General features: G+C 33.3%; 3 protein-coding genes across 8 annotated transcripts in view; 1 reads left to right on the forward strand and 2 right to left on the reverse strand.

Moving 5' to 3' along the window:
• Positions 1–1,524: 1,524 nt before the first annotated feature.
• Positions 1,525–5,187, reverse strand: LOC109544637 (glutaredoxin-C4). 3 transcript variants are annotated; one of them, XM_048664054.1, is made up of 4 exons: positions 5,067–5,187; positions 4,353–4,470; positions 3,454–3,558; positions 1,525–1,953 (listed from the first exon to the last, which is right to left on the reverse strand). In XM_048664054.1, the coding sequence occupies exons 1-4, from the start codon at positions 5,150–5,152 to the stop codon at positions 1,858–1,860; spliced, it is 405 nt and encodes a 134-aa protein (XP_048520011.1). In that variant the 5' UTR covers positions 5,153–5,187; the 3' UTR covers positions 1,525–1,857. The 3 variants fall into 3 exon arrangements, with proteins under 3 accessions (XP_048520011.1, XP_019770506.1, XP_019770505.1); XM_019914947.1 differs by lacking the exon at positions 5,067–5,187 and adding an exon at positions 4,703–4,794; XM_019914946.2 differs by lacking the exon at positions 5,067–5,187 and adding an exon at positions 4,645–4,779.
• A 518-nt stretch (positions 5,188–5,705) lies between these two features.
• LOC109544481 (WD repeat domain phosphoinositide-interacting protein 2) lies at positions 5,706–19,300 on the forward strand. 4 transcript variants are annotated; one of them, XM_048664050.1, is made up of 9 exons: positions 5,706–5,875; positions 5,967–6,267; positions 9,844–10,089; positions 10,888–11,086; positions 11,562–11,836; positions 12,162–12,317; positions 12,731–12,909; positions 14,848–14,910; positions 18,515–19,300. In XM_048664050.1, the coding sequence occupies exons 2-9, from the start codon at positions 6,197–6,199 to the stop codon at positions 18,628–18,630; spliced, it is 1,305 nt and encodes a 434-aa protein (XP_048520007.1). In that variant the 5' UTR covers positions 5,706–5,875; positions 5,967–6,196; the 3' UTR covers positions 18,631–19,300. The 4 variants fall into 4 exon arrangements, with proteins under 4 accessions (XP_048520007.1, XP_048520008.1, XP_048520010.1 ...); XM_048664051.1 differs by having other exon boundaries at positions 14,848–14,904; XM_048664053.1 differs by lacking the exon at positions 14,848–14,910 and having other exon boundaries at positions 5,711–5,875; positions 18,499–19,300.
• Positions 19,301–19,773: 473 nt separating this feature from the next.
• Positions 19,774–23,530, reverse strand: part of LOC109544479 (nuclear protein localization protein 4 homolog) — a 32,486-nt gene continuing 28,729 nt past the window's right edge. The window contains exons 9-11 of the mRNA XM_048664048.1: positions 22,069–22,242; positions 21,127–21,371; positions 19,774–20,626 (exon numbers count right to left, since the gene is read on the reverse strand). Coding sequence (XP_048520005.1) covers positions 20,491–20,626; positions 21,127–21,371; positions 22,069–22,242 — 555 coding nt within the window. The 3' untranslated portion in view covers positions 19,774–20,490. The remainder of the gene's footprint in view (positions 20,627–21,126; positions 21,372–22,068; positions 22,243–23,530) is intronic.

The following is a 23,530-nucleotide window of genomic DNA, read 5'->3' on the forward strand; positions in this document are numbered from 1 at the left end:
CAGGATATTCCCGCAATGTTCTGTATATTTTTTGAACATTCTGGGATATTCATAGAATATCTCGGAAGAGGCAAAGCAGGGAAGGGCGGGAACAGAGGCAAAATGAAAAGGCCAAACAGACCGACACCAACAGACAGGCAGAGGAAGATGCCGCCAGCTGACGGTACCGGGATCTACAGTTCGCCCCCAGGAGAGAACTCCAGGTTGTCTTCCTCTCAAACAGGCGGGATGGCAACGTTCTCCCTGAGGAAGTAACACCGCTCAGAGCTCACATCAACGAGATGATCCAGGAAATGGTGGGACCTTCCGCAAGTTCCCGGAGCCGGAGCTTCGCGTTCTAGGAGAACAGTGTGGCTGCTTCTTCTGTAAGGTTCTAATAAGTAGTGTTAATCTTCCTTATGACGCTGGGCGACTTTCCCCGCGGAAGAATTTGCAAAAAAGTCGGGTTTTCAAGCTACTATAGCTTGCGTTTCCAACGCGCATAAAGTCAGGGGTACCTTTTTACTGAAAACATAGAAGTGTTAAACAGGACCAAGCGGAGCCAACGTTTGCCAAGCAAGTCCGACAGGAAGTCATTGACAATGCTGGCAACCTGCAATCTGAATCCAAAGGTAAAAAACTGAAGTGTCAGGAAATATATCGATCCGACTATCGCATGATCCGATTCGAAATTGAGTCGGACCAGAAAGACATCACACCGAAAAAGAGAAATCCGAGGAAAGATGACTGTTCCCAATACAGGAACCCCCTCTACCTCAAAGCAAGGAGAGACATAGTATAGGAAAAAACGTCTGGAGCGCATTGCAGCTCATCTTTCTACAAATATTACACCTGTCTAGGACAAACGAGGCCGATATTTAAATAGGCCCAATGATTTCCGAAAATGTAAAAAGACAAGTGCATAATCACATCAGTAGCATTCCAAAACAGACAAACACAAATGAGAAACATTTGAAAGTAGATTTAGATGTCACTGAATCCTTTAGCCCTGTTGATTTCGATTCTGAACAATTTTTGTTAGCTACAAGGTTAATTATTTTTTAAATAATAGTATATAAAATCGAAGATAAAATATGGACATTTACAAGAAATGTTTGACTTTCGCAAAATCAAGATTCTGCTACTTTTATATGCATTTTCAATATTTCTTAGTATTTAATATTTAATAAAGTTTTTGCTGAAAAACACTTATGAATGTAACTTATTCCCTTCTTCCACCAATTGCAACTTTAAAATCTGGAAGGAAGAAAAAATTATTTGCATATCCCATTATTGCACCATAAATTATATTTTATAGTTTATCACTAAAAAAAATGTTGTCTTTTTTTAAAAATTTTCATATTATTACGTATCTCCTTCTTGCATCATGGTCTTCAATTCGAAATGTGGACAAATTTATATTAAAATCCGAAAAGCAGTCCGGGTATATAACAGGCAACATATCGTGGCGGATTGTGGGTCTTTAACCGATAAAAATTAACCCAAAACCCGATAAGACCTTATAACAATAATAAAACAAACACAACTCGGGGAACATATATATTTAGAAAAAAAATTGTGTACAAGATTAGCTATCTATATCATTTCACTGTGAAAATGACTTGCATATATTCTGATGCTTACACTTTGTTGAAGGCCATGGCTCTCACCTAAAATGATATTATTTTTCCGGATATTTGACTTTCATTCAATGTGATTAAAGAAATAAACCACTCACGTTATTTACATAGAGTAACATTTTGCGCTGTAATTTGATGTACGAATTATTGAAGTGATGACCCTAGCAAAATTAAAATATAGTTTTTTCGAGACGCGCAACTAAAGTATAACGTGAGTTGGCAATTTACTAAGTAAAGATTAAACCACCAATGTTTGGAGCTCTCCTTTTTCATGCAAGCTCTTCACATCGGATCCTCCTCCTACGCAATTGCCTTTAATAAAAACTCTTGGTACCTGAAAACAAATATTAAAATTTACTTACGCTCAAGCTATATTAAATTAGAATAAAAAATGAGTGAAAATCATATTAAGTAACCAAAATTAAATTTCTGTTTTTAAAACTCAAGGTTAAGGAAAGCTAGTAAATGTTGACTGGGAGCGCAAATCTTTATTTTCACGCTTTTACCTTATCTATCTTTTATCTTCATGGTATTCAAAAAATATTTAGAGCCTGCCTACTATATCTAGCAATGGTTATTAAATATGTAAAAATGTGGACAATTTCAGTATCATCGTTCTGGAAAATTACCGCAATAGAAACAATTTAAGATAGATTTCTGAATTGCTTTGTACACCCACGTAACTTTAAACACGCAAAATTTCAAAGAGAACATTCCGATTTCCTAAAAAACAATTTATCATAGGAAAAACCCGTTACTTGAGTCATAAGCGTTGTATTTACATTTTACTAAGACAAGAACATAGAACTAAAACAAGTCTAAATGGTAATTACTAAACCAAACTTTAAGAATTTTTCAATCATTCAATGTAAAACTGTCTTATTCACCATCGAAGCCACTTTAATCGCTTTTGCTACCATCATATCATTTGACCGTTCTTAAAAACTGTTGAATTAAACATACACATTTTTTATTTATTATTTTGAGAGATCAAAGTTAACAATCAAGTGACTCATACCTACTAACCTAGAATCTGAATAAAATAGCATCAGTATCATTATTTGTTAAACAAGTTTTAATAAAAATTTGACGCGATGAGCAAATATTTACATTTACTGCAAGTCATCAAGACTTATGACAAAAGAATTAAATCATTGAAAAACCTTTGCGCTTAATGTTTTTGACAGAATACAAAGAAAAATAACAAGTTAAAAAATGTAAGTAGTAATGTTTGCATTATATACAATAGAGAAAAGTGTATTAAAATGTTAGCGATCAGAAACGTTTTTTTTGCCCTTATTAAAATAGATTCAGGTAGTAGTTGAATTACATTGTATGCGAACCTTTTACTACCTGTGAAATATAATTTGTGTTAAAACTAACGGTTATAGATAATATTCCTCATTCATACCCTATTGCCAAATTCATTTGATAATGTACACTTTTCTGATGCAATTATTGCCAAGGTATTCATAAAATTTAACAGAGTAGCCCAAATAGCATCGATATCGAATAATACAGCTTATGGGGCCTGATTTAATATCTGGCCTATTAGTATGAATAAAATGTTCATTGCTCAGAAAATAGCCCTCAAACAATCTAAACTGCCACCCTTTAAGTAAAATATTATTAAAATTGGAAGCGTAATTTTGACCGAAGTGGTGTGACACTTCCTAAAACTTGCTCTTTCCAAAGTTATTATTTTAGCTGAACTTAAGGCGTTGATCTACTAAGCAATTTGTTTAGTAAATATGCAAGTCGCAACTCCCGGTAAAAAACTTGTGCCATGAGTGCATTAAGCCCGGTTATTAATTAATACCAACATGATACTCACAGTCTTGGCTCCCGTAATTTCACCAAGAATCTCCTGAATTTCTTCCGCATCGTCTCGTAAGTCCAATTCGATGGTTGTATATTTCTCTTTTATTTTGTCGAACACCTGGAAAATACATTAATGTTTACTATATACTAAAGGCAGATATTTGAGAACGCTATATCAGTATCAAATGTATTTTATATAAACGTTAAGTTTGTGGGTTCAAAACTTAAAATGTATAGCAATGCAATGCATACTATTTAACTTCCTTTGGGAGACTGAATTGATTATTTCAGTAAAATTAAAGTTGCCCCAAATGTATTAATGAATGCTGAAATCATGGGTGATAAGTGTAAGTGAAGAAGGGATGCATCCCTACCGTTCTCTCAATCTTTCGCCCTAAACCTTTTCTTTGCTATAAAACAATGCCCTTGGATCCAAAAATGCATTCCGAAACTGCGGTTATTAAGAAGTGATTGTGAGACCAGTAGGTGTGGACCCTTTGAAAGGGTTCATTTTTGGATCCTTAAAACAAGCGCTTGTAGGCGAGATACGATCAAGCGGTAAATTTCGGGAGCAACAATAAAATGTTGTACTCAATTAGGAAGCACCCTGCATAATAATTAAAAACCCTTTTGCTTTAAAACAAGCGACACAACGTCTAGTTCCATTATAAACGGATGTGCCACTTATCGCAATATCGCAGATAAATAAAGCGCATTCGCTTTCTTATTCATCTATTATTAGTCACTTAGTATTTCCTGCTTATTGAATATCGGAAATAAATTTGATTCTTTTGTAATGAAGCGATTGTATGTAAGTTAATCTTATTTAAATCTGTGTGGAACAGTTGACTGCCGTTTGAAACAAGTTCAAGTGGTCAGAATTAACTAGTGCTATTTTCAAAATAAGCTCACCTCTTTAGCCATTTTACAGTAAGGGCAGTAGGTCTTGGAGAAAATGACAACTTTATCGCTGGCTATTAAAGTTTTCACTTCGGTGGCTTTGGGTGACGACATATCGACAATTTTGGACCTGAAAGCACCCATTTTCCGTGTAAAAAATCCTATTGCATCAGCGATGCGCCAATATATAAAATCTAGAATTCTGCTCATGTTTTTCGTCAAAACAATAGTATTCAAACCACTATTATTAAAATTAACTTAAGTTCTATCAGTTGATAAAGGAGTGACTTTCAAGGCTACTTACTCGACTGGTTTGGAATGACAATCACCTTCAAATGATTATTAATAATTTGTGAAATTACCTTTTAAATAATTATCATAAAAACATTGACTGTTTTAGGTTAGACCGCGAAATACTTCAAACGCTGATCGATTCTGCAGTAAAGTCGCGTACACATTTGATCAATTGACCCGTGAAAATTAGCATTTACGTAAGTACCCAGAAGCGAATCGAGCACGCTCATGCTGTGCGACAGTACATTTTATAAGACTGTAAAATTTTTCTGCACGTTATTTCGTAGTTTAGTTGTGCGACTATTTATTGAATATTCCACATTCATGCCATTAGTCTAGGTTTTTTCCCCAAAAAATTTGATTTGAAGGTGATCGGTTTGTGTGCCCGCATGCGATACGCACGCATAAGATAATTTTATTATTTTTACTTACAAGGTACTTATAGAAAAAAACGTTCTACTAATATTACTGGGGTGCTGGTGTCGTTTGAGGTTCTCGGAATTTCTAGTTTTGTCCATCCGTGCCTTAAAGATCACTTCAAATTAAGCACTCTCAGTGGAAACTTTTCCTGAAGGGTCCATAAATTAAGCCAAAAAACATTCACAAACTAGGGAAACTTGCCATTTTAAAGATAAATTTCACGCGGTGTTGCCAAACTGCAGAAAATATTTTAAGTTAATGAAAACTGTTACCTTGGATACCTATCATGTAGATTCATTCAATTTGGGTTAATTTGGGTTAGTTTGCTTTAGATAGGGTTATATAGGCACTAGCTACCATGCTAACACAAACTGAATCAAGTGGTTCATTCAGTTTGAATGAATACTTTTTATTCATTGTTACATACAAACTGTTAATAAATGGGTGAAATACGTGGCAACACCGCATTGTGCTAAATTCACCAAAGAAATATAAATGACTATCGACCTATATAAGCCTTGTTCTATGCTATCGACGCTACATAATCTCAAGCAAAGGCGAGGCCGGAAAAGATGCTCAAACTTTTGCAAAACACGGAATTATTATGCATCTTAGCGACAATTTTGCATGTGGAGTTATGAATTGTTGATACCTAAAACACGATTTAGCAGCAAATTGCACCGGACAATATCATTTTCGTGCGTAAATAAGTGGTTTTTGAAACTCAAATTTCAAAAGTTTGTGAGTGTTTTTTGGCGTAATTTATGGACCCTCCAGGAAAAATTTTCACTGAGAGTGCTTAATTTGAAGTGATCTTTAAGGTAAGAATATAAAAAACTAGAAATTCCGAGAACCTCAAACGACACCATCACATTCGTATTTTGCAACATTGTATTTGGAACATTGTTGTAGGTGACAACGGCCTGTAAGAGGCGGGACTTCGTTAAAACGTCATCGTCAGCTGTTCGATACCAATATGGAGTTTTGATTACATTAGTGTTTGTGTATGATGTTTATTGACGATTTCGTAACTCCTTTCGCGTAGCAAGAATACAAGGCTATCGAAACCAAATTTCCAGTATTGTCTCTCTGCTTTTGTGTTTGTTCCATATTTTGTGACTTTTGTGCGAATAACTGAACTCATGAGTAGCCCAAGTGCAGCAGACAGCAATGGGCCCAAAAGCTACTTTGTTAACTTCAACCAAGATAGCACGTAAGTTTGATTTTTTTATGGATTTCTCTGCCAAGAGTTTTACATGTCAGGCCATGGGGTAATTGCCATAATTGCCAATAAATACATGCAACCATTTCAGAAGCAGCAAGTTTTACCTTGACTTTTCACAAATTCTTTGTTTATAAAAAACACATACCTGTTTTGTGCGTTTTAATGGTTCAAGCTGATAAAAAGTGAATGGGTCGAAGAGTCAATGTCACACTATATAATATTATAAAGGTATACTTCGGTACGGGAGTATTTCGAAATGAACTATTGTTTTATGTTATGCCTGTTAAAATGGTCTTTTTGCTCTAAGCTTCATTAAGGATTTACTTCTAGCAGACAGAAAATTTTCATTCTACAGTTATTAGATTCACCTTTAATCACATTAAGTACCCACCTAATTCAAAACAAAGAATATTGTAAACACTGACTTAGATGCCGCAGTACTTTTAGGATATTTAATAAATTATTAGGCATTTTCTCAGTATTTAAGGGTATATTATGAACAATTGTCTGCACTTTCCACTACTGAGATTGAGACTTTTGGCCCACGGACTCATAGTCATAGTCATTTTCATAGTCAAAACTGTCCCATGAGCTCTGGGTAGAAAACTGCATAAATGCACAATAGAAAAATTCAAATTTACTTAACTTTGATGTCTTGAATTTGTAATGTAACATAAAAATAAAACATGAATAAATCATTTTGTTGAAAAAGTATTTATTAAAATTATAACTTTTGTTTTAAAATACAAAATAAATTAATGACTTATGAAAATTTCCTTACTCCATCATCTATGTTAGTGGCGTAAAGAAGTTGACTCACACATTACTTCAGGTCGAAAATTCTACTTGTCGAAAAAAATTGTCACCAAATTTTCAGGTATTTGCTTTCAAGATTCACTAACGAAAGCCGAAAACGTAGCGTTTTTCTTTCTTAATCAGTTTAAAACCCGACAAGGCTGGCGTTTCGTTTTCGTCGCACCACCCTGTAACCACCACCGTATATGTAATTGGTTCGCTTACAAATAATGATACTTTTGGTGTAAGGTTTATTAAGTCTGCGGTTAATAGTTTACCAGATATACAGGGTGATTCAATATTAGCGTCCTTCCTCTGGGGGTGTTTGTTTTAGAAATTAATTCTTATCAAAAACTGAGTTATTTGCAAAAAACTATGTCAGAAGATCGGCAACAATGTTTTCCCCATTACTACTAACATATCCGCATATTCGATATTGGTGTACATTTTATGAAAGAAGCTTTAAACTAAGTCACAATTTGACAAATGCTTGTTATTCTTGACAAAAGCTATCTACCTGATAATGACAAAAAAAAACACCATTGTCGCTTTGGCTTTTCATCAAAAATTGTAGAAGAGTAATTTTTTAATATCGGGAATTTTCGTATCGTAATTTGAAGTACCTAAAGATCGTAATTTTTTATTTCGAAGTACTCCAATAGGCTACCAATCAAACATGGGACCATTTCAAAATAATACTTAAACTTACTTTCAACTGCTGTTAATTCTTCTATAAATTTTGGGAAAAATATTTTTCAATATTTTTCTTGTACTCTCCAAGTGCCCCTTAAAAGAAATGACGTCAATTTTGAATCACCCTATATATTCGATGATCTATTTTTTCCGCACTTTTTCATAAAACCCTCTTTAGAAAGAATATTTTATAGCCCTGGAATTTTTGCCTTGGTCACGACATACTTTTGTTAAAGCTTCGTGTATTCCAAATACATTATTTCCGATTAAACAACACGCAATAATGCAAATTTTTTGATTTTATACATTTTATTCTATTATTATTTCATATTTATTATTGTATATGTTTTTAGCTAGATGCTATTTATTGTTTACTGACAAAGATTGAAACAACAATGAGAAAAGTAATAATTACAAATTCTTTAAATTAAAAATGATAACAAGGCTCTGATAAGATAAATTACTACGTATTGCCATTATTTTACACATTCACCTCTTTGTTTATAATTTAGTTTTATCAAACAATAGAAAATGTACTGTACACAGATGACCTCAAATTCAAACTAAAAAACAAACTCAAGCATGATATCTGAATCACATATTTCTAAATTTTATCTCATCTCTGCATAATGTTTTTATGATGTAAATTTTAAAGTTTTGTAAAGCGTAATTAAATTTATCTTCAAATTAGCTCACATCACGGTTCAATTTATATTGTGTTCTTTAAATGCTAGGAAACCGAATGTTAAATCAGCTATTTTACAATTAAGTTGCCATTTGGAGGTTATCAGTATATGTTATTGATGAAACTATTCTAAAAACATAGAAAAACTGCATTTCTGCAAATTTAAAACATTAAAATAATATTTATGAATAATCAGTCAATTGATAGTATGAATAAATGTGTCCCAAAATCTATCTCTATCCAGTCGTATCTCAAAAACCATAAGAGCTGGAAAATATTTTTACGTAGCAAAATTGAAGCAGATTTATTAGCAAAAACGGGTGCTCCACAAAGAGAAGCGATTTGACCCGTTTTGAATTGCACTATTCTTTGAAACCAATATTTAGAAAAGCGGTGCGAAATATCATGTGATGATTTAATAAAATTTTTAAACTACTTTATATCCAGCATTTCCTATAATTCCAAAAGTTTTTCGCCTCAGTCGGAACTACTGGTAAATATTGTTGGTCAATATTTACATAAATAATGATATCAATTTTTCAAACGTGTTTTGCTTATGGAAAACTGATAAATCCGTCGTCAATCTGCTCTAGATAAATAGTCAAAACATCAATATCTATCTTGTCCACTTACTACAAATATTTGCAATTTTAGTTTACTAAAACACCCCGTGTTCCTTACGATCTCTTCTAGGAGTTTATTTTCATTTACGTTTCCATTAATAGTATTCATTCACACAATTCAGTTTTTCAAGTCTCTGTTTTATGTCAGTTATTGTACAAGGTGTTGTAAAAGAAGTAGCCCAATCCGTTAACTTCAGGTTTCTTGAGCCAAATGAAGGCGAGTTTTATAATATAATTTTTCCATTTTGTTCCTCCGTGTTCGATATACAGGGTCCCAAAGGTTAAATAAAAATTGTATTTGTTCGAAATAGCTTCGTAACAAGTTTCAATATTACCACAGAATTCCGGGATTGGGATTTCCAGACCAGAAAATCGAATTTGCTTATAATCTGGTTGTAACTCCTAAAGGGCGCTCGTTACAGTAACCTGAACCTGTCTGAAACAATACAAATTTTTTGTGTTTTACGTGTTTGTGTTTTTTGAGAATAATTTCTTTTGGTCACGTCCTAATCTTTGATTGTACAGAAAAACGATTTTTGATGCAAGGCGGTATCTCGCAATGTGTTCGGGATTTTTCACGTTGAAACGTTCAGTCGATCTTTCAATGCTATGACCTGGGTGCCACAATATTTTTTACTATTTTTTCTGTACTCCTAAAACACCGCCAGAGGAATGGCGCCAATTTTGCATCACCCTGTATAATGCATAAAATTGTAAAATTATATCCGCTAATACCAAAATGTTATTGTTTTTTTTGTTATTTTTCAGATCACTAGTGGTTGGAGGTCAATTTGGCTACAGAGTACTTAGCCTTGAGTCGGTGGACTTTTTGTCTGAAATTTACAACAATGCCACTGAACATTCCTGTATCGTGGAGCGATTATTCAGCAGTAGTTTGATTGCTGTTGTATCACTAAGTTTTCCTCGAAAACTCAAGATAACTCATTATAAGAAAGGGACTGAAATTTGCAACTATTCGTACACTAACACCATTTTGGGTGTTAAACTTAACAGGTAAGAACTTATAACGCACTATATACATATTTCATATTGGATCCTGTACTCGAATATTTCCTATGTTTTTCCCTGTAAATCACTCTGTTTTAAAACATTGTTTCATGCATCCAACTGCAATTCAGACCTTATAACACAGATACAGATCACGTTTTTGTTTGGATTAAAAGAGCCGTTCGATGTATGCAGTCATAACTTTAACTTTTTGTTTCAAAAAGTACACCTTCACGCAATGGGGGATGCAGAAAATCATCAATTAAATTAAAATTTCAAAGTATTATTTGATTGAATTGAGCATGAAATTGGAAGCATCTTGTCACGACGAGCACCTCAAAGCAGCAATAAAGAACGGTTTCATGTTATTTTCCAATTTTTATAATATAATTGAAGATGAACCTTCAGAGGAAAGAATTTTTGTTTTTTGGAATGAATTTGAATAATTTTTATTTTTATTTATTATCCAATTGCTTCAAAAAACTGCGAACAAAATTATGCTGCAGTAGTACTTAACATAAAGCAAATTCACAAAACATCGGAAGTAATCAGCAAAATTAATGTATGTTTAGCACTTGGAAAAATTGGTATTCTCCTTTAGACATAAAAAATAATTCCTACGAATTGATAATGTCACATCGGACGGAGCATTTTATTTCAGTTTTTCAAACTTTTTTTTAATAACAGTTATGCAGCTGTTCAGAGAGAACAGCCTCATGGTACTGTGTATATAGTAACCAACTTTACGATTGCTGTTATTATATTCCTATTTTTGTAACAAAAAATGTGTATTTCATATTATAGAGCTCGAGTGGTAGTATGTCTTGAGGAGAGTCTTTATCTGCACAATATCAGAGACATGAAAGTGCTCCACACGATACGAGACACACCACCAAATCCTCGAGGATTGTGCGCTCTTAGTTCGAATAGTGAAAATTGTTACCTAGCTTATCCTGGGTCATCTTCCGTTGGCGAAGTGCAAGTCTTTGACGCTATGAATCTGGTGAGTCTCCTGTGAATTTGAAAAATAAAATCAATTTATTATGCAACATTGAACAGATTAATTTTTCACTAGGGGTTATTGCTAAGCCGTCAAGGTAGGTATAGATATTTTTTTTGTATATTTTATTATGAAGTTATTCACATATTACAAAAAATATCTAGGTGTTGAATTCCCTGTATAATTCTCTCCTGCAACGTATATCAGGAATGAAGCAATACATATATATGTATGTTAAGTCAGTCATCACCAAAACACCTAATCGGCAAATTAGAATTTACCAAGTGCTTACATCAGAAACTTATGTCGGCTTTGATGCTACCGAAAGTTTCATTATTGTTCAAACATGTCTCTGCCTGTTGTTGCAGGTTTTGAAAAACTACCTGTTGTCTTTAATAAATCCTTCATTAGTAGAAAATATTTATATACTCATGATGGTACAAAGAAAAGTATTGATACGTTTTTTTCTTTTTTCTAGACCGCAAAAATAATGATTCATGCCCATGATAGTGCTCTTGCGGCTCTGGCTTTTGCTCCCAGCGGGCTCTCGATAGGAACCGCATCAGAACGGGGTACCGTTATTAGAGTATTTTCGGTATCCGACGGATCCAAGTTGTTTGAATTCCGTCGCGGAGTCAAGAGATGTGTAAATATATCTTGTCTTTCGTTCAGTATGTGCGGACACTTCTTGTTGTGCAGTAGTAATACTGAGACTGTTCACATCTTTAAATTAGAAGAAGCGAGCAAAGAGAGGTGAGTGACCTCATTTATATAGTTTTTTTTGTACGCAAAAATCTCGAGATATGCAATGAGGCCAAATAGAAAAGTATTTGACTGAACTTTAATAATTAACTTACGCCTTATGGACCTAGTTTTTACTTTTTTGCATATTTTTTAAACTTGCCCATTTCGAATTGCCATTGAGTCAGGTGATACACAAATTCCCCGGCAGTGCTCACTTATACGCATGAAAAGAAGGCCTCTGTTATCATGAGAATCAGACAATGTCTTTTTAAAAAAGCTGATAAAATAGAGGTTTAAATCAAAATGTACGTCAATGTTCTGATTTTATTTTCAGTAAAAAAACTATAGACGAGGGAACATGGATGGGCATGCTTTCCTCATACTTACCTAGTTCTGTAACTGATACATTGTCTACATTGAACCAGGATAGAGCTTATGCTACTGCAACCTTGCCGTGTGCCGGCGTGAAAAACGTGATTTCATTAGTTTAGTAAGTATTTTTTAGATTAAGAAAAACCTTTAACTCACCTGAAACTTTTAGACTTCCTTCCATGTTTTATTTTTTTTTATCAGGTACGCTGTATCAGTAAGCTGTTTAATAAGCTGTAATGAGTGGTATTTCAGAAGTGTAATTATTTTTAAAAAATTTCAGTTAAAGTATTATTGGTTCTACGAACAACTATGTAATACCACCGGAATAATAAAATATAGTAATTTTCTTAGATGAATTTGAGACTCAAGAACTGTTAGATGTTTACTTGTTCCTGTTCTATAACTGTTTGTAGATTTTATAAGCCCCCCCTGTTGAACTTTAGAAAAGTCCTCATTCCTCAGTCCTAAAATTTCACAATTTCAATATTTTATACTTTTTCCACGGGCCACTAATTTATCTCATTATTACAGCATTGGCGATGGCTTGAGACTTTTAGTAGCCACAGAAAACGGGTTTTTGTACATATTCAACTTTGACGCCAACGTAGGTGGTGAGTTGCAATTGTACAAAACGCATCAACTGGACGACCTCAACGGAGATCAATCGGACGGAGGCCAGAAGGTCGCCTCCGGTGATAAAGCTGGATCAGGTAAATAGTTTTTGATTTCGTTGATTTGTTTTGTTAGTTTTGAGCATAATTTGCGTAGTGTTTTAGATTATTGTATGTTAACTTCTTGCTACAACAAAAGGCATTTAAACAAGTGAGAGCATTCCAATTTAGAGATGCTCTTAACAAACATCAATGCCGACATTTTTTAGTTTGTGATCGATCCCTTCAATCCTTCGTTGTCTTCCTTCCTAAATTCCTTATACGACAAAATTACTTAAATTGGGTCTACAACATGCCCAGTAATCACATTTTTTAAATCCTTTTTTAAGGTGTTTATTTATCAACATACTCCTTGTACATTAACAAATTTTTATTCCGTTATCTTAAACTATTTTGCTTTATATATTGGTTTGAGTCAGTAGTCTCGTTTCACTCATTCTTATGATCTTCAGTTCGTGTGTTTCCGTCTTAATAGCAATAATGCAACATTTTGAATTTAATATTTGTTAGATTACTCGGCAATAACTGATCATTTTTTACACCAGCTTACATACACGAAACAAATATGAAAGCATATGTACAGTGTGTTTCAAATAAGTATACATTAATCAGGCGGTTTTATTGATAGCAAAACTTCAAAAAGAAATTATATTGCTCTCATATTTCAAAAGCACAAAAGTCATAAATTAAATTTAAATATCTTTAAAATTATATTTGTGTCCGAAAGACACATGTCAGTACATACTACATATATAAGTCCCGAAAATTGCGACTGCTTTGAAAGAAGTATGAATTGAAACGATTAGTGGGTTTCTACTCAAAAGAAGTAAAAATGGGTGCGTTTAAACCCATAATAGATAATCGGTTGATGCAATAATGTATCACAGAACTCGATTAACAAATAGGTTTCAATATTATCTACGAAGATTTTGATGATCGGTATTTGTCGTATAAGTATTTTTCTCCCAAATGGATGATACTCCGAAGGAATTGGGTGCAGTCATTCTGGGTGAAGAGATAAGAAATTCGACTAATTGAGCATTAAGGTGGTGTCCTCCAAGTCACTTACACTTTAGTCTTGTGGTTAATAAGTGGACGTTCTGTTCTTAGATTTTTGTAGACATCAATGCAATTGTACTACTGTACTGTGTATACTGTGTGAAACCGTGGAAATTAGTTATTGAGCGAAAGCTCAAACTAAGTAAGGTGTTTGTGTTATTCATAATGATACTGGCAATTACTGTGGTAGGTGTGTTTGCAGGGGACACTAACATAAGTTGTTGAATTGCGACTAAAAGCCAAACAGAATATTAACTTAGCATTGTGTTGATTCGGTTAATACAGCTACGCATCTGTATGAACGTTATCGACAATGGTAGATTGTAATATCATAGCATATAATAATGTATTTTGGTAAGTGAATTTATGAATATAATACATTGCAGTGGTTGGTAATGATTCAAACAAACGTTATATAGATATATTAATGTTGGAACATTATTCTAACGTATTCATCCTGAAGTTGTCAAGACTAAACCTGAATCAAAAGAAATTTATCAAACGCCACGAAATATAAAATTCAGTAAAAGGAAGCTTTTAAACTGGCACAGTTGTTGTGATAGTTGCACGATTTTCTTCTAGATATAAGCGCAAATTAATATTTGATACGCACATTTCAATTTACAACATTTTGCATTTGAAACCGCAATATTATATGAATTCTAGAACTTGATTAAACTCTTTGAAATATCGCCGACGACGATTAACTCTAACTCTGCCAATAAAATGTACGTGTATTAAGACTAAAAGGAGCCGCATATTCTAAATTGTTGCACGTATCCAGAATCCATTCCAAATATCCAACCCATCCGATTCAGAACTATGAATATCAATGTCCATCAGCTTGTAGACAGCCCCCTTCTTTCCATTGTAGTAGCTGTAACCCTTATCCAACAATGATTTTCTTTGTTATGCAAGGCCTTCTAGGTAGCTACGCTGGCATCGTGAAAGGGAACTCCCCGGGCGAAATGTCAGGTACTGGTCAGTATAATATTTCTATCATTATTTCCAAAAAAATCATTTTTGGGCCCTACATCCGTATATTCGAGCTTGGGGAAAGTTGTGGTTCGGTCATTGATTTGATTATTTGCTAAATATAAGTGAATCTTCCCAGTTATTGTACAGGCAAAAATGCACATTGTGAAAAATCTTGAAATCGAAAAACGGTTTATGGGTTTTGGTTCTGATAATCAAATATCTAGTTCATATGATCGAGTGCTTTCATTAAACAGGTAAGTGCTTGTGGTTGGCTTAAAGTTTCTTCACTAAACCCAGTTTTCAAGCTACAATTTAAACAATGTTTAGTAAGTAGGAAAGCCAATGAATAGCAGCAATTTTGACTCAAGCTCAATAGACAATACACACTTGTACATTCATTTTCTATTTTCAATAATAATTAATCTTCTGCAATTAAGTCATTATTAATCTCTATATACTAAATAGGTAAAAGTTTCATTTGCTAACTGCACTATTGTATAGTTAGGGATACATATTGATACAGAGATTCGAGGTGGCAGCATTCGCATCTCGTAAAACGTAAGACATACGAAGACGGTTTAATTAGGGAAAAAGTGCACATTGTGATGCTTAACAAAAAAGTGTTTTAAAACTGGGAAGTTTCCGGAAATATTCGCAGAAAACCGAAATTTGCTCAATGATTTAATTTACTTTCTTCAGTTTATTGACTTTTTTTTCTTCACATTACTAGAACACCTTTTTACTCTCAACAAGATCTGTAAATCAATAATTCGCTATTTTTGTCGTTTTCGGCCACCATATTTTTTTTATACGGATCTGTATGTTTCACATTGGTGGATGTCAACCTGGACATTAGCCGTTTCTTCACTATATCAGATTTTTCATTTACTATCCAAATGTAAGTAGCCTTAATTTAAAATTGCTGTACGACAAACAAGATTTAGAGTTCACTAACGCAAGCAAACGATTTATTGGAAATAAACTTGCTATTCTTTATTAAACTATTATAACGTAACGATTTATGTATGTGGTATGCACTTAACTTAAAATAATAGTGGAAACATTAAATTTTATTGGCTATTTTTAGTGCACTCAATATTCAAAAACATTTCGGTTTTGTGCAAAATATTGCTCAACTTTTTGACGCAATACTTTTAAATCAGGGTCGTACTCCGGGTTTTGGATAATAAAAAGTTCAATGTTATTATAAAGAAACAGCTGGTACAAAAATTACTATTACATTACTGGCATCCGGAGCTTACATAAACCAGTGTCAAACGTACGGAAAAAATTACGTTGATAATGGTGGGCCGAAGACGAAATTTTGAATTCTAGTTTTGATTATGAGTTCAAAGGTTTTATGATCGTGACAATTATTTTAAAATGTCCCTTCAAAAAAGATTAGATTGGTTTTTTTCCGAATATTTCCTAAGAGTCGGAATTTATCCACGTCTAAAACACTATTCTGTTAAGTATCACAACGCGCAACTTAGCTACAATTTAATCGACTTCGAATATCTTGTGGTTTAAAAGATCCCAAAGCTAACACCTCAAATTTGTGACATCCTGTATACAGTCCTGCAACTCGACTACCTTCTTTTTCTACACCTAAACTCTGTCTTTTTGGAAGCTTTTGTTAAGCGGGAAAAAGAGTGCTTACTTGGCAATAATAATAAGAAAATGAATGAAACCTTGAATTACTAAGAATCAATAGTTTGCGATTTAACATACTACGATTAATGTAAACATTCCTTGTCAAAATATTATTATTTTTCACAATTATTTTGAATCGAAAATCCTGTATATTTTTTGCCGATCGGATGTTGAATTGTGAACATCTCCTTTGTTAACAATTATTTTCATATTCCTAACATTCTTTGACCAGCACAAAAACTGTCTAACTCAGAGAACGTCTAAAAAATCTCTTACAATGTACTGGGTTTATAAAGCAGTATGCTTTAATGTTAATTTTTAAATGAAACACCCTGTATTTTTACTGCTGGTTACGTTGACTACTCACTTCCTGTATAAATTTCGCAAATATTAATGTATCTTTGGTAGTTTCCAATACATAAATTAACATTAGGATTTATTTAAATTTTGTATTTATCCAATCAGATTGTATTAAAAATAGATTTATTGCTCCTAAATTAAAATTACCAATACTTAGAGGTTTGTAGTTTAAGGTACTACTATTAACGTACAACTATACATGGTGTCTAAAATTAATTTACAAACTTCTTGAATATTTCTTACCTATCGGATGAAGAAGTAAAAAACAAAGGCACCTGATAATAGCAAACATTTTTATATTCCTAAAGGTTTCCTAGATATTAGTCACTCAAAAACTGTTTATTGCCTACATCATAATTTTTCATCAATTTTTGGACACGTTTTGTCTAGACCATTTCCAAATCCAACTCAACAGAATTTTCTGAAACGAACTACCGAAAAGTCATTTTTTGAGTGACGAATATTTCGGAAATCATTAGGAATCTGAAAAAAATAATTGTTAAGATGTTTTGTATTTTAATTGTACACCTGATAAGCAGGGTGTATAGATAATATACAAGGTGTTCGAGTTGAAGCCACTTTGAAAAATAGCTTTCAATTTTTATAAAGTTGCCAATTAGTTTGGGACACCCCATGTAGAAGATATTTTTAAGTTAATCGTACTGCGTTAAACGACAAGCATCTAGTTATTAGTTTAATTTAGGTATCAAACCTGTTTTGATATAGTTTCATAAATACAAAAATTAATTAAACAATAAGTTTATGCATTATAAACTACCAACACGAAACAAATAATATTGTAAGGTTGTACTCCGGAAGTCAGTAGTCACAACCAATACATAAAAATTACATTAAAACATACTGCTTTTTGGAGCAACATGTACATTGTAAAACATTGTTTAGTTGTTCTCTGAGACATACAGTTTATGTCCCGTTCAAAGAATGCTTCCCAAGTAAACCGTATAGGTGTAGTAAAAGAAAGGAGTGGAGATACATGGTCCTGTACAAACTACTGAAAAGAGCTAAAAGCAGTTACATTTGAGGAAGTTACTTGAATGATTCAAATAATTACTGAAGATACCCTGATTACTCCGTATACCGAGTGAGATAGCGCCGTTGGCCGACGGATCTTCTAAAGACGATCAGGATTTCGATATCGCGCCTTAGCTATGCACATAATTTATTGTTAATGAGTTACTGCTAATTTGCAAGCAGCTTTAAGCTTAACCAAGTTTGTAATTCATACTATGCAAGTTTGAAATGCTTTTAATCGTTAACTCGACTGACAGTAATTTAATGTATAAGTATTGCGCCTTTCGAATAGCAAGGTGTTTACTATAATTGCAAATATGCAATTTGCTATCGTCGTAATAGTGATCTGTCCACTATCATCCTATTTACAAAATATTGTGTAATGTTAATAAGAACATTTTTTTTCTCAAAAGTTAGTGTTACTTGTAAAATGATATTGGTTTTGACTCACTCTTACAAGACTTAATTTTGATGGTTATTAATAATGCACAATAAATTCACACACACGCTTCTGCATCTGTTGATGTTTATCATCAATTCTAATAGATATTTAATGCTGCAGAATCTGAAAAGGTCCGAGAAATGGAACGAGCGGCTGAGGCTCCGCCCCAGGATGCTTTCCACTTCACCGACGACCAGGAGTATCCCCCTCTCACCCAAAATAGCGACTTGAATTAGTGTGTGTATCGAACCTCAATGCATATAAATGCCTTTTTATGTAACGGTAATTTGCCTTATTTGTAGGTACTTGATTGACAGGCCAATGTTTCAATTTAACTTTTTTTCTTATTAGGCTCAATTTTGACTCAAATTTGTCAAACTTGTGGTTGATTAATCTTTAAAACCCTTAGTTTGGAAACATTCGTTTGAAGTGTGTAGGATTAGTATAGACAAATATGTCTGTCAGGAAAAATGCGTATTTTATAAGTAAACTTTATACTCAGTAACTATTTTGTATGAAGGTTCTCCAACTCTCATTCAACTTTAGTTTGGGTTAGTAAAATAATTCAAATTTAGTCATTATAAATAATTGCCAATGTGTGAATTGCTTTATACATAAAAAAGTATAAAAACAGTTTTCAGAAAAAAATATATGGCCATACATATCAAATGGTAAAATAATGAGAATTGTAAAGAAAATGAAATTGTTAGACAAGGCAAATATGTTAAAATTGTGCGAGTACGTACGTTCTTTTGAAGCTACAAAAAATATGTCTGTCATAAGGTGAACAATGCACGCTTGACTTTCTCTTAAGGTATTTTTTAGCGACTTTATAACTTTAATAGGATTTACAATCAATAAATATAATCGTGTTTTTATTTGTACAATTAAACAGTTGAAAAGCCAGTAATCTATTTATTTATTTAAGATTGCAGATATTGGTTGTTATGGACAGCAACTTTTTGAAATTTAAGGTAAGTTCTAGCTTTGTTGTATAAGAAATCACTTTTTAAGAGTAATTATATTTTCTCTCAACTGTTATAGGTTTGATTAGCAAACGGATTGGTTTCAAATTATTGGATAGGACAGTCTTAATTTGGTACTCTTCTACTCATTAAACCCATAATGACAACAGTTCAATCGATATATTAGAATATGTAAGGTTGCTGTCGCTAATAGGATTTTTATTATTACATTCGGGTATTCCCAGTATTTGTCCTTCCTTTTAAAGAAATGTGACATTGCAATAAAATTCTGTTTAAAAATATAGTTAAACATGATTAAACGTAATTTTAGACCCCGCCAGTCACTTTAGTTTAAATGATGAAAAGTTAAAACTGGCAATATCAGACTATAATAATCTGATAAACGTTCCAAAAAATGTTTAAAAATTTATTCATTTCACCATTCAATAATATATAAGTTAATATAAATGTTCTTATAACTACACAGAAGAATAGAAGGTATATTAGGTATTTACATGATAGATAAATACATTGAGATGGCTGTATTTTTATAAAATGTAAGTCAAATTTCAGTTTCATTTCCTATGCAGCGGAGGAATTGCATAACACACACCGTTGATCGTTCAATGTACAGGGTGTCCAATTTTCGCTAGTATTCTAGATACATCTCACAATTTAATATAGTTGAAAAAAATATTAAGCATCGCTAAAAAAAATAAAAATGTCTTTCATGAAATGCATAAAAAATTATGCAAACAAAATATGGATGGATATCTTAAAAATTATAAAAAATAGAATGATAGAAAACTAGATACGCTGTACATATTAGGATACAGAAAATCGAGTGGCTACTATTCGAAACGTTTATTCGTTAATAACCTTCAGACTTACCTGTAGTTCTCACATTTTCTTTAAGTGTCTAAATAAATCAAAACGTTCTGCTTACGGCCTACGAGAAAAGAATAGGTAAGTTTTATACGGATATAAAACAGATTTTGCAATCAACACCCCGTCTTAATAGTAATTTCATGTACAAAAGTCAGTAATGACCGACAAATGGATTTCCAGAAAGCAACTACAATACGCTATAACACAGGAATAAAGCAAAAATGAGACTAGCGTTGAAAACGCTTAAGTTCGAGACCTGGGCAAATTGCACATTGCGCAAGTTTGCACTTCAGCGTCGTTAATGAATGTACAAAATGGACAGGGCCATTTAGGTCCAGTGCGGGCCGGACTTGTATCGGTAGCAGCCACACTTCCAGGTCTGAAAAAAAGAACCAATTGTAACCAAGAAAATTAAAGCTTTAGCATGAAATTGCTAATGTAAGTAATTAATTAATCATGGTCAGTAAATTAGTGCAACAATATGTATGTTTGCACATACGGTCTCATTTTTCTCTGATAAAAACTGGTTAAGTTCGAATTAACCCAGTTAAAAAAATACGTTGAAAATTCAGTGTAGATCTTGAAACCGACGGTAGATTCAAGAGCAAGACATTACGAGTTCTTATTTAAAAACGGTTGGAGACACTATTAACCGAAATGTGAGAAAAAGGCACTTTTCTAAGGCAGTGAAGATTCGAATGATTCATTCATAATATACCTACTTTTAGCCAATTCCAATTTATAACAAAAAAACCAAACAATTTGTGAAAAACATATTAATTCAATGCTTTAAATTGGATGCAATATTTGGAGACAAACAAAATGCAATAACTTACGTGATAATTTCATTGAAAGAGGTGAATTTTGTGGGTTTCTTACCTTGAAGGAGGTGGAGAACTGGCAGCGATCAATTGCTCTAAAGTGGCCCATTGCTCGGTTCTTGACCACTCGACTGCTGCATTTCTATCTTTATTCTTCAGGGCCTCGAGCAGGGGTTCGAGATTTTCGCGCATTGGCAACATATCCATCGTAGCGATGTAGAGCAGCAAATGGAAATCGTTTATTGCTTCGTAAAATTCGTCAAATGCAAATTGCTGCAGGTATGTTGACAAGGCATTGAAATCCTGAAAAGAGTATATATGTTAGAAAAACGTGCTTGATCATCCTAAACAGTATGTTAGTTAGTAAGTTATAGTTTAATTGGGTTAGTAAATATACAGAGTGACATTTTAAGCACTTGCGTAAGGAATGAGATTTATAACAAGTAGAGGGAACTAAAATAATGTATCATGACGACCTAACCCTTTGTTCGTTAAGGGCTCTTAAGCTCATTTATTTTCCTATTAAGAGCAACTGTCGAGAGTAAAACGTAAATAGACCTTGGTAAACCCTACTTGTTTTAGACAGATTGATAAATAGTGCTATTTATCAATCTGTAATAAAAGACGTGAGGAAATTCTGTCTTTTTTAAAGACAAAAATTTTTGAGGCGAAATACCCAAAAAGAAGTTTGTAAAAATGAATCCGCCTCAACAATATAGAACTTATCTACAATAGTATATTACGGTACAAGAGACGAAAGTCGAAGTTCCTCCACTGCTTGAAATTGACGCTCGAGTCGAAACTCGCGTACTGAATACTATTTTTCTTGATCCTCGGTGAAAACTAGCTGGAAAAGTATAAGGTATTGAAAGAAACTTCCACCTTCCACCAAACTTTCCACCAGAGGCTTTTTTAAGAGTATAGTTTTCGAACTCCTGGTACTATAAACATTTATTGAGCTCAACTGAACTAAAATGTTCGTTCATTTTTTTTATCTTACCTGAATATGACCGTCAACAAAACGATTTTCAACAGGGAAGGGTTGCTTGGATGGATCCGAATTGAAAGTATATGTAGGAACAACCGGTGTTGAAGCTGGCACATCCACCAAGAGATATTCTACCGGTAGTGGTCTGGCCAGCCTGGATACTTCGTTGCCATATGAGTCTTTTTCCTGAAACAAATAGAACGCTGTGTTACTCGAAAGGTGCATTTCTGTTAACGTTTGGAGCGACTTATAGTCGAATTCATCGAGCATATTTCTCTACAAGTAGGTTTTTTAAAAAGTCTTTCTACAACGATAACATCTAAGATGGTACAACGTTATGTTTGCAAAATGTACAATACGTTTTTGATTGAAAACTAAAAAGTAAAAAGCTTCTTATTGCAATTTGCAAATACCCTTAAGTTTTCAAAGCCCGTAAACATTTTTCATAATTTTTTGTACGTTTGAAATAAAATAAGAAATCGTGTTGCATTGTAATTTACTAATCGAACCAAGTATTGTTAAAATCCAATACTTGGTATCGAAATAAAGTACTCGTATCGAATCGAAGTATCGCATCCTCGTACATAATCAAATTATCAAAACTATAAACACTGTCACAGTCAAGACTGTTGTCAATCGACTCATTTAACTGAGCTGAAAATAGTGAAAATTGATAAACATCATTAAACGTGAGTTATGTCACCCTTACGCCCTTACTGACCCAGCCTGACTTTTATATGGTACCATATTACGACTAGATCAATTAGATCAATATGCGTTATGACACCTTTACGTGAAGTGCCGCCTCTTAGATAGGGATGATTCGATACAAGTAAATACAAGTAGGTATTCCATTCTTCTGATTTCGATACCGAATACTTTGGTAATTGAATCATTCTTTCGATACCAATACTTGGTATCGAAATAAAGTACTCGTATCGAATCGAATTATCAAAAGTGTAAACACTGCTCAAACTCACAGAACACATATTTGTGAAGATATAGGATATTTTGTGAAGTCTATTGAAGAACTTGAGTTGGATATGTCACAGCCATCAAGTTTACAAGTTTTAATTTTGGTTTCTATTTTGGCGGTATGTTCAAAATACAACAAAACAGTGCAGGCTTTAGCGTTTTTTGTCTGCAATTATTTGCGGCCTTCCAACATTGTGGCAGGAGAAGGATTTTTACGTCTTCTGAAAGTGCTTCAACCTAATTTTAAGATGTAAAAGATGACTCACAAAAAATATGAAGCTTGTATAGCTATAGCTAAAGCTAAATTTTGTCAAAGATTGACAATATTTGTCTCAAATTGGACATTTGGACTTGGATTGAACAATGAACGAGGTTTCTTAGGTGTGACATGTCTTTTTCTTCAAAATAGTAAAATGCATATGCTCTATCTAGCTATTCGTACGCGCAATGAAATATTTGCCCTGTTTGGCTCACACAATAAATCACATTGTTGAAGAGG

The sequence above is a fragment of the Dendroctonus ponderosae genome, unplaced genomic scaffold, assembly GCF_020466585.1.
Source record: "Dendroctonus ponderosae isolate FM_Combo_2020 unplaced genomic scaffold, Dpon_F_20191213v2 Dpon_F_20191213_2, whole genome shotgun sequence".
In the NCBI taxonomy this organism is placed as follows: Eukaryota; Metazoa; Arthropoda; class Insecta; order Coleoptera; family Curculionidae; genus Dendroctonus; species Dendroctonus ponderosae.

Excerpts from the sequence above, each read along its gene's own strand:
- LOC109544637 (XM_048664054.1), bottom strand. The coding sequence starts at position 5,152 with ATGGACAAAACTAGAAATTCCGAGAACCTCAAACGACACCAGCACCCC. Across the intron at positions 4,471-5,066 it reads TTTTTTTCTATAAGTACCTT|GTCCAAAATTGTCGATATGT; the intron begins GTAAGTAAAAAT and ends GGGTGCTTTCAG. Across the intron at positions 3,559-4,352 it reads ACTGTAAAATGGCTAAAGAG|GTGTTCGACAAAATAAAAGA; the intron begins GTGAGCTTATTT and ends TGTATTTTCCAG.
- LOC109544481 (XM_048664050.1), top strand. The coding sequence starts at position 6,197 with ATGAGTAGCCCAAGTGCAGCAGACAGCAATGGGCCCAAAAGCTACTTT. Across the intron at positions 6,268-9,843 it reads AACTTCAACCAAGATAGCAC|ATCACTAGTGGTTGGAGGTC; the intron begins GTAAGTTTGATT and ends GTTATTTTTCAG. Across the intron at positions 12,318-12,730 it reads AACGTGATTTCATTAGTTTA|CATTGGCGATGGCTTGAGAC; the intron begins GTAAGTATTTTT and ends TCATTATTACAG.